Source organism: Colobus angolensis, unplaced genomic scaffold (genome assembly GCF_000951035.1).
Source record: "Colobus angolensis palliatus isolate OR3802 unplaced genomic scaffold, Cang.pa_1.0 Scaffold1, whole genome shotgun sequence".
NCBI classification, from domain to species: domain Eukaryota; kingdom Metazoa; phylum Chordata; class Mammalia; order Primates; family Cercopithecidae; genus Colobus; species Colobus angolensis.
In genome coordinates, this window is record NW_012110918.1 from 18,404,791 (window position 1) to 18,414,516 (window position 9,726).

The 9,726-nt window shown below is 63.7% G+C and overlaps 2 protein-coding genes across 4 annotated transcripts in view; one reads left to right on the top strand and one right to left on the bottom strand.

Annotated features, from left to right (window-relative positions):
* On the top strand, window positions 1–5,217 carry GPS1 (G protein pathway suppressor 1). Of its 3 annotated transcripts, none has more exons than XM_011926122.1 (13): window positions 1–287; window positions 1,089–1,181; window positions 1,683–1,864; window positions 2,307–2,607; window positions 2,701–2,778; window positions 2,960–3,020; window positions 3,508–3,593; window positions 3,770–3,864; window positions 4,044–4,149; window positions 4,229–4,309; window positions 4,387–4,524; window positions 4,598–4,732; window positions 4,809–5,217. In XM_011926122.1, the coding sequence occupies exons 1-13, from the start codon at window positions 135–137 to the stop codon at window positions 4,881–4,883; spliced, it is 1,584 nt and encodes a 527-aa protein (XP_011781512.1). In that variant the 5' UTR covers window positions 1–134; the 3' UTR covers window positions 4,884–5,217. The 3 variants fall into 3 exon arrangements, with proteins under 3 accessions (XP_011781512.1, XP_011781427.1, XP_011781588.1); XM_011926037.1 differs by having other exon boundaries at window positions 38–287; window positions 2,295–2,607; XM_011926198.1 differs by having other exon boundaries at window positions 38–287; window positions 2,963–3,020.
* A 347-nt stretch (window positions 5,218–5,564) lies between these two features.
* DUS1L (dihydrouridine synthase 1-like (S. cerevisiae)) overlaps window positions 5,565–9,726 on the bottom strand; it is a 7,420-nt gene continuing 3,258 nt past the window's right edge. The window contains exons 5-13 of the mRNA XM_011926399.1: window positions 9,620–9,702; window positions 9,274–9,377; window positions 8,868–9,012; window positions 8,524–8,620; window positions 8,360–8,442; window positions 7,601–7,746; window positions 6,432–6,469; window positions 6,020–6,095; window positions 5,565–5,938 (exon numbers count right to left, since the gene is read on the bottom strand). Coding sequence (XP_011781789.1) covers window positions 5,799–5,938; window positions 6,020–6,095; window positions 6,432–6,469; window positions 7,601–7,746; window positions 8,360–8,442; window positions 8,524–8,620; window positions 8,868–9,012; window positions 9,274–9,377; window positions 9,620–9,702 — 912 coding nt within the window. The 3' untranslated portion in view covers window positions 5,565–5,798. The remainder of the gene's footprint in view (window positions 5,939–6,019; window positions 6,096–6,431; window positions 6,470–7,600; window positions 7,747–8,359; window positions 8,443–8,523; window positions 8,621–8,867; window positions 9,013–9,273; window positions 9,378–9,619; window positions 9,703–9,726) is intronic.

Here is a 9,726-nt window from a genome sequence, read left to right on the forward strand (position 1 = left end):
CCGCGCCCGCCCCGCCTCCCCTCCCAGCAGCTCACGGGAGAGGTTCCCGGCCGCCCCGACGCTAACGCTCTTTCTCCCTTCAGCAGCCAGCCAGCTCTGTGTCAGGGTCGGGGGGTGCAGAAAGTCAGGACAGAATGAGGGATAGCTCGGCCCCCAGCTCGGCCTCCTCGTCAGTGACAGATCTGTACTGCACCCCTCACAGCAGTAGGTCAGACCTCCTCCTGCCCGGTACGGCCGGGGACTTCAGCCTGAGCGCCAGCCTGTCGGCCTGTACGCTGCTCTACGAGGTACCTTCCAGGACAGGGACCCCCGAGCGAGGGAGGGGGGAGCAGGGCCCCGGCCGCCCCTGCTGTGGCTGGGCCCCTGCTGCTCTGCCGGCCGAGGACAGGGACGCAGTGCCAAGCGCAGGAGGGGAGGGTGCCCCGGTGGGCCCGGGGCCTGCGGAGGGAGCCGAGCTCTTGGTGCTTTTCCCGAAGGAGCGCGGGAGGCCCACGGGTCCGGCGGGTGCCCGGCATGGCGGCTTTTCCAGCCTGCTTTAAGCCGAGGTCCTGGCTCCTCTGTGTCTCCCAGCTGGGGGACGTGGGGCTCCCTGAGATGACTCTTTTCTCCTTCTCCCAACCCTGTGGCGTGATTCTCAGCCCAGTATTGCTGCTCCGGACAGATTACGGGGGCTGATCCTCCTGCCTCCTGGGGTTGAGGTGGCGTCCCGTTCTTCTCCGTGGCTTGGAGGCAACTGCATCAGGATGGTGGCTGGGAACGTGTAGGGGCCTTCAGGGGTCCCTGTGTAGTTGGTTGTCCCGTGTCTGCTTTCTGGCTTTCAGAGACGAGCGGCTAGAATCAGGCGAGGGGTTTCTGCTTCTGAGCCTTAGAGTCTTGTGAGGAGACCCCTCCCTGATGTGGTGGCACAGGAGCCTGGCTGGGGGCGAGGGTGACTGGGAGGGCACGGCTGGGGGACAGCAGCGGCGGGAGTGTGGTCCGATTGGCCTGGAAGATCTCGGGCGGAGCTGACCTCAGAGAAGAGTGCGGGTCTCTCGCCCTCCTGGGGCAGTCCCCAGGACGAGGTGCCAGGTGCCTGGCCCATGTTGCAGGGGGCTGTGGAGCCCATGCAGATCGACGTGGACCCCCAGGAAGACCCGCAGAATGCACCCGACATCAACTACGTGGTGGAGAACCCCAGCCTGGTACGGAGCCCAGTGGGGGAACCTTGGGTGTCTCAGCCCTACTGGGGGGTCCAGGGCAGACTCCCCACTGCAGCCTGCACAGCAGGTAGAATGATCCTTCTCAGTGATCTCTGTTCTCTTTTCCTGATCCCAAAACCATCAGGATTTCTGATTGCCCACTCATGTGAGGCTTGTAGCCCAGCTTCAGACACTGCTGATGGAGAAGCCAGGGCAGGTCTCCTCCCCGCTCAGCCTAGCGACCAGCAATCAGTAGTGGGTGTCCATTCCCGAAACCCTCCCAGTGCAGGGCCCCACTCCCAAGGCTCCTACCCCAGGCCCACCCCAGGGGTCTCTGCAGGGCCTGGAACAGTAGTCAGTCTCGCACCCCCATGCCCGGGTCCTGTTACGGGCCCAGGGTGACATTCTGGCTAGGACAGTCAGGCCCCAACTCCTGACCCTCAGGGCCTGGGGCCAGGGTCCCGCCTCACACCCTGCCTGACCCTCGTGTGCACCCGCTCCCAGGATCTGGAGCAGTACGCAGCCAGTTACAGCGGCCTGATGCGCATCGAACGGCTGCAGTTCATTGCTGATCACTGCCCCACACTGCGGGTGGAGGCCCTGAAGATGGCCCTCTCCTTCGTGCAGAGAACCTTTAATGTGGACATGTATGAGGAGATCCACCGCAAGCTCTCAGAGGCCACCAGGTGAGGCCAGGGGCTTGGTAAGAGGAAGTAGAGGCCACCAAGGGAGCAGGTGCCTGGGGCTGGGCCCCCTTCCTGTGTCCTGCAACTCCCACCCCTGCGCTGGGAAGTTGGGCAGGTAGATTTCTCGCTGTCTCTTGGCCAGGAGTAGAAGTGCCCTGTGTGTGTGCACGCAGGGATTTGATTCCAAGGGGAGCTGTTGGAGACTGTGGCTCAGGGGCTGCCTCCCTGCTGGCTTCCCCACCTGGCTGCAGGCTCCTGGGGGCAGCAGTTATCTCTGTGTCCCTGGTGCAGACTGGTCCCTGGAGGTGGGGTTTGAGGCTAGCGGGAGGTGCCCACCTGTGTGCCAGTTGGGCCTTTGAGGGCAGCCTGAGATTGGCGGCTTCCTCCCCTCCTCCCTGGCCCCTGTGACCGTCACCATCCTGATGGCCAGGTCCTCTCTCAGGGAGCTGCAGAACGCACCCGACGCCATCCCTGAGAGCGGCGTGGAGCCCCCACCCTTGGACACGGCCTGGGTGGAGGCCACGCGGAAGAAGGCCCTGCTGAAGCTGGAGAAGCTGGACACGGACCTGAAGAACTATAAAGGCAACTCCATCAAGGAGAGCATCCGGCGCGGCCACGACGACCTGGGCGACCACTACCTGGACTGTGGAGACCTCAGCAACGCCCTCAAGTGCTACTCCCGGGCCCGGGACTACTGCACCAGCGCCAAGCACGTCATCAACATGTGCCTCAACGTCATCAAGGTCGGCCTGCCTCGGCAGGCAGGCGGGTGGGGGCAGCATGGCTGGGCCATCGGAGCGCCTAGGCTCACTTGGCCCTGCCCCCTCGTCCACCAGGTCAGCGTCTACTTACAGAATTGGTCTCATGTGCTCAGCTATGTCAGCAAGGCTGAGTCTACCCCGGAGATTGCTGAGGTACGGGCCACCTCCTCAGAGACCTTGCCCCAGGATTGCTGACCACTGCTGGCCCCTCCTAACCTCCCCCACCTCATTCTTCCCCAAATCTGAATCTGCCTTCATCCCCTCTCTGGGGGCTGGGCATCGAGCTCCAGGAAATGTGGGGCATGGGCCTCATGCATGTGGCTTCCCCCAACAGCAGCGAGGAGAGCGTGACAGCCAGACCCAGGCCATCCTCACCAAGCTCAAGTGTGCCGCAGGTGAGGGCCTGGGTCACGCCCAGCTGGCCCCACATTCAACGTATGTTGCTCTTCCAGCCCAGGGCAGTAGGCTGGTCCCTGGCAGGGCGCAGGATGTTGTGGGGCACGTGTGCGGGTGTAGGTGGCGCCTAACATGTGCCCTGGGGAAGCCAGTGGGTGACCTGTGCTCAGGGTCTGGCTGCTGTCACTGTGGGCCTGAGGCAGGTCTGCCAGCCCGAGCTGCTCTGAGCCCGGGTGTCCTTCGCAGCCATGCTAGCACCTAAAGCTTCCCTGCACGCCTGGCTTCAGGGAACCTGCTTGGCACTGGCGGGGCTGTTTCCACGCATGATGAGGGTATCTGTCCCCAGCGCTGAGGAACAGCTCCTGGGGCAGGAGAGGCCAGTGAGCTGGCTGGTGGTCGCGTTCTCCCTGGTCTCCAGGCTTTAGCGGCTTCCCCAGGCTCTGGGTCTCACCCCCTCTCCCCGCTGCCCCCGGCTCCCTCCACTAGGTTTGGCGGAGCTGGCCGCCAGGAAGTACAAGCAGGCTGCCAAGTGCCTCCTGCTGGCTTCCTTTGATCACTGCGACTTCCCTGAGGTGAGGAGCGCTCTTGGGGACTTGGGAGGCAGAGCATGGGCTCATGGGTTGGGCTGCTTTTGTAGGAGGGTGAGGTCTCTCACAAACGGGGTCTTAGGCATTCTCTGAGTGGGTGATGGGCAGGCAGGGGTGGCCTGGCCCTTCACTTTCTGTGACACCAGGTCTCTGCTCCTCAGCTGCTGTCCCCCAGCAACGTGGCCATCTACGGTGGCCTGTGCGCCTTGGCTACCTTTGACCGGCAGGAGCTGCAGCGCAATGTCATCTCCAGTAGGTAGGTACCCTGGTCCGGCAGTCCCCGTCCCTCTCCACGGCTGCCACTTTGGCCTTGCATGTCCTGGACCCCTGGCCCTGCCGTTTTCTCAGGTGTTTTGTCTGGGGACTGGTGTCCCACTGGCCACTTGGAGGGAGGGGCAGGCAGAGGACAGAGCTCTGAGGGGTCTGCCTCCCCAGCTCCTTCAAGTTGTTCTTGGAGCTGGAGCCGCAGGTCCGAGACATCATCTTCAAATTCTACGAGTCCAAGTACGCCTCATGCCTCAAGATGCTGGACGAGATGAAGGTGGGGTCCTGCCTGGGGTGGGGGTGAGGTGGGGCTCTGCCTGGGCTCCTGTCCTGGTCCTCACCAGCCCCTTCCCTAGGACAACCTGCTCCTGGACATGTATTTGGCTCCCCACGTCAGGACCCTGTACACCCAGATTCGCAACCGTGCCCTCATCCAGGTAAGTGTGGGGGTCAGGCTGGTGCACGGCAGGTGGGCATACAGGGGCTGTGGAGCTGACATCCCTCCGCCCCGCAGTATTTCAGCCCCTACGTGTCGGCCGACATGCATAGGATGGCGGCGGCTTTCAACACCACAGTGGCTGCCCTGGAGGACGAGCTGACGCAGCTAATCCTGGAGGGGCTGATCAGTGCCCGCGTGGACTCACACAGCAAGGTGGCTGTGGGCTGCAGGGTGGTGGGGGCAGCTGGGGGTGAGCCTGGGCCCCGCTGAGCCTGTGCCTGCACAGATCCTCTACGCCCGGGATGTGGACCAGCGCAGCACCACCTTTGAGAAGTCTCTGCTGATGGGCAAGGAGTTCCAGCGCCGTGCCAAGGCCATGATGCTTCGGGCAGCTGTGCTCCGCAACCAGATCCACGTCAAGGTGGGCAGGCGTCAGAGTGGGCGGGTGCACAGCGTGTGGGGCCTGGTGGGTGAACTGCTTCTTGTCTCCCCTGCAGTCCCCACCCAGAGAAGGGAGCCAGGGGGAGCTGACTCCCGCCAACAGCCAGTCTCGGATGAGCACCAACATGTGAGGGGTGGACCTTGGCCTCCAGGACATCTGCACCCCCTCCCCATCTCCACGGACCTCCTGACCTCCAGGCGGCTCAGTGTTGCCTGCAACCTGGCTAAGAGGCCTGGCCACTGGGTGCCCCCCAGCCTGCATGCCCTTGCTGGGGCTGGGGAGGCAGGCGGCTGCTGGTTGTGGCCCTTCCTGGAAGGAGAGGCCTGCAGGGCTCGACCCTGTGGGTTTCTGTCCCCAGGGAGGGCACCCAGGCCCAGCGGCACCAGTTCCCAGACCCCTCCTGTTCCCGCCTCCGTCAGGTGCAGACAAGTGGGCGGTACCCATTAAAGAACAGACTGAGCGTTGCCGTTGGCTGTTCTTTCCTGCTGTTGGGGCTGGGCTTGGAGGCAGGGCCTGGTGAGACAAATGGGCAGCCTGGCCCTCGGGCTCAATAGCCCCCAGCAGCGGCCACCGTGGCCCACAGGCTGTGCGGCATCAGGAAGCTCGCGGAGGCTCTGGCCACTTGCCTATGGAGGCGCCTAGGGGACCTAAGGCCCCACTTTCCTCTGCACAGATGCCCATGCGCCGCCTTCAGTTAGTCATATCTGGTTATTCAGAAGCCCCCACTAGCCCCAACCGCACCTGCCCCAGCTCGTGCCTCCGTGGGTCTGGGCGGGGGCGGGGGCGGTGGTCACAGGCTGTGGGCTCTTGAATCTTTGAAATGATTTATTGTTCCCTTTTGCACACGCGTGCTGAGGACAGGGCAGGTCCAGCCTGGGGCCTGCTCCCCACTGCAGCATTTCCAGGCCCCCGGAGTGGGCCCAAGGGGGACGTGGGCGTGTCTTTCCACATTAAGTAGCAGGAGATTCCCTGAGTAAAAGGCGTTTCCTTAAGTAGGACGTGTCCAGGCTCCAGCAGCAGTCCTGGGGGTGGGGGTTCTGGGCCTTCAGGCCAGGGCACTGCCCATGACTTCAGAGAAGCCACCCGGTGTTCCGGGTGCTGCCGGCTGAGGCTCCTGCAGCTCAGGCTGGGCCTCTTTCCAGGCCAGAGACTTCTCCAATTTGGTTTTAAAAAGCAATCCGTGACCTGGCAGAGCGAGAGGAGTCGGGGTTCAGGAGGCGGAGGGGCCTGTTTGCCTGCTGCGGGGCGGGTGGCAGGCGCCCTCACCTGGGCAGTCCGCAGTCTCTTTGGAGGCTCGCTTCTTGCAGCAGCCGCGGCACAGGCTGAACACACATCTGTTGCCCTGGGCACAGGAAAGTTCGGGAGCCTGTGGCCAGCACCACTCCTGGGGCCAGGCTGGGAAAGTCTCTGCCAGATGCCCACGGCCTGGATGCAGCCCTGGGGACTGCCCCCAAGCCAGGTGCCTCTCCCTCACCCAACCACCCAGACTTATTCCCACTCCAGTCCTGGGCAGGGGCTTGGCTGGAAGCAAGGAGCCGTCCTGAGGCATCCATGCCACCTTGGGCCACACTGCAAACCCAGCTGGGCGGGCACCAGACCTGCTACCCTGAGTGCAGAGACCACCCTGCTCACCCACCAGAGCGGAAGCCTTGGTGGCATGTGGCCGGAACCCACTCACCTTTGGGTTTCCACACTGGTCACACTTTGCATATTTTGCTAGGAAAAGAACGAGAGGGTACTGGTGAGTGAGGGCCGGGGTGGCCTGGCTGTGGGGGCTGCCCCGTCCGCCTGCATGGAGCCTGCTGACAGCGTCTGTGCCAGCTGTGGCCAGCCAGGCCAGGAGGCTCAGGGAGGGCAGAGGATACAGGCTGGCCACATCTGCTTTTCCTTCTGCGAGCAAGGGGTGAGGGGATGCGGGGGGCACCATCCTGCAGGAAACAGATACAAAGCAGGTGGGCTGGGGGGCCCCAGCAGGACAAGCAGCCTCATCTGTCCCACTCCCAGGCAGGGACAAGGGGAGTTGTTTTCTTGCCCACAGGGTCCAAGGTGGGGTTCCATGCCCTTCAGTTCCAGGTCTCCCAAGCAAAAGGGCCAAGAAAGGTCAAATCAAGAATTCAGCCCAAAGCCCCACTTCCTGCCTCTCCCAGCTGCCTCATGCGGTGGCCTAGGGGGCAGTGTGGCAGGCAGGGACTGCTGGCACCGGGCTGACGTGGCAGCTGCTTGTGGACTGGCCAGCGCCCTGGGGGTTACATGGGAAGGTTTCAGGGTCATCGCTGGTCTTCCCTGCAGCTTGTAAAGCTGTCAGAGAAATCTGGGAGGCTGCCACCTGCTGAGGGCCCAGATAAGCTGGCCCAGGATATGGCACAGGGGTCTCAGAGGCGATGGCACTGGGCTGAGGCCTTGCCGCTGGTGGCCAAGGAGAGGGGTGAGCAGCCTCATCCCGTCTCTCCCAGCCCACCCTGCTGGCGCCTTTGACCCAGCACACACTCCCGGGGACTCCAGCCTCCCTCTCAGGTGTCCTATGTGAGGTTGGGCAGGGACAGCCGCAGGGACCCGAGGCCCTGAGCTGTAGACAAGCCCCTCGGTGGCCACCTGAGTGGCACCTGGCTGAGGAGCTTGTCCCACAGCCCCATCTGACTCACTGAGCCCATGTCCCACATGCCTGGGCTGTGGCCTGCACAGGTTCCCTGTGCTCAGACCCCAAGTCTGGCTGACCCCTCTGCCAAGGCCCCCAGGCGTCTGCTTCCAGCTCTGGGCTTTGAGCCTTGCTGACCTCACTGGTAACAGGGAGGATGGGGTGACGAAGAGGCTCTCTCGGGCCCATCAGCGGAAGGAAGCAGCACTTACGCTTGAGAGAGGGGTCGAAGGTCTTGTGGGGGTTCCTCAGCTGCTTCTTCTGCTTGTTCTTGGACAGGATTTCTGTGCCACACTCCTCCTCCTCCAGGGCCCGCTTGCTGCGCGCACCCGACTTCTCCTTGCTCCCCTCCCTGGGCCTGAGGGGAGGACAGCGGGCAGAGCCCAAGGACACTGTGAAAGGGGCCCAGTAGCCACAGCCACACGGGTCTGAGCCCGGGTGAGGCCCCAGGGTGAGGAGGCGCCAGGCGGCCATGGTGAGTGCTGTTGCTGTGAGGAGCATGGGCAGCGCGCAGCCCACTCAGGAGTGGCCACTAGGGAGTCTGGGGCCTCCGAGATGGAGTCCGCAGCTCGGGCAGCCCCGAGCTCTGAGCCACCAGCTCCAGGCAGGGCTGTGGCCACAGATGGCCTCACCTCTGAGAACCCAGCAGAAGCTGGGGTCAAGCTATTGACCCATGGGCAACTCCAGATCAGAGGAGCTCAGAGAAGTATCTTACAGAAGAAAGGATTTAAAATCCCAGTGTCCACTGAGAGAGGACACAGCTGAGTCACCAGCACCCGCCACCTAGGACACCAAGGGACGCATGGCAGGTGTGTGCTGCTTGGAGCTGAAACCTCCCTCCGCCTTTCCCTCGGGCAGGAGCTGACTGGCCATAATGGTTGAGGACAAGCGGCGCAGGCGCAGCACTGTGGGCACAGGGTGGAGCCCACACCTTGGCGCACATCACTGCCCAGGGCTGGCTGGGCTCTCACCCCGGCCGGATGTAGGGCTGGCAGATCCAGTGGAAGGGCACGTCGCCGGTGGGCTTCGCTCCCTCCTGCCTGGATATCTCCTCCTGCAAAAGCCCAAGGCCCTGGTCATGGCCCCCGGCCCTCACCCCCTCCAAGGCCAGGCTCCCACCGGCCCCAGCGCCTGCCTGACACCGCAGCTTCAGCTCCTGGCTCACGGCGGCGATGCCCTCCAGGGTCTTCACCTTGGCCAGCTCCTCTCGCAGCTGCTGGTGCACCTGCAGCCTGAGACAGAGACCCCGTCATGCAGGCTGGGCGCCCGGCTCCACCATCAGGCCCCAGGCTGAGCCCTGGGCACACAGGGACCTGTGTCTCTTCTTGTCCAACTCCACTCCTAAGTCACCCCAGCCGCTCAAGACCTGACTTAGCAGCAAGTTGTTTTGACAAAACCTGCAAAATGCCCCAGGTGGGCTCTGATAGTATCTGCCTGGGCAACCCCCCAGCGTGGCTTCTGCCTTAGGGGACGACTCACGTGTGGTGCCACAACTTGAAGAGGTGGGCCCGGACATAGGACAGCGGGCAGGGGTGCTCTCGCACGATGTCCAGGTATTCCTCGGCCAGCTCCCACACGGCAGGGCTCCGGCCCTCGAACAGGGCGGGGTTGTGCAGGTTGCCCTCTGGGAGGAAGGGGAGGAAGGGCGCCTCATGGGCTGCTCCAGGTGGATGGCATAGGACAGCCTGGGACACTCAGGACACCCTCCTGTGCCACCTCACAAGGGACAAGGCCAGGTCAGGCCCCTCAGAGCAGACTGGGATTGATGAACACCATCTGCGAACAGAGCTATGGGGAGGGCAGTAGGCAGTGGGAAGAACCGACCTGGGTGGTGGCATCAGGCCATGTGCATGGGGCCCCAGCTGCTGTCCCGGGCCCTGCCCACCTGCGCTCATAACGCCCTGCACACCCGTGTCCCGGAGGCAGCGCTCCACATCCTGCAGGCACTGGATGTTCCCATTAGCGAACACAGGGATGGCCACAGCCTTCCTGTTGACAGAGAAACACCGGTCCCTCCACCTGCCCGGCACATCCCCAGGCCCCGGACAGCCCCGACTCCATCCTGGCAGGGAGCTTCAGCTCCCAGGCGATGCTGACCCCAGCCACGGCCCTAGCCCCCTCGGTGGTCACGGGCGTCAGGTGAGCCGAGCACTCTGCGGTGTGGAGCTTGGACCCTCTAGCAAAGCCCCAAGGACTGAAGGCTGTGTCACCCAATGCCCACATCCACTCACCGCACGGCCTTGATGTGCTCCCAGGATGCTGCACCCGACAGGGGCCCTTTCTGCTCCTTGGTGCGCCCGTGCACCGTCAGCAACTAGGACAGACCAGCAGTCTCTTG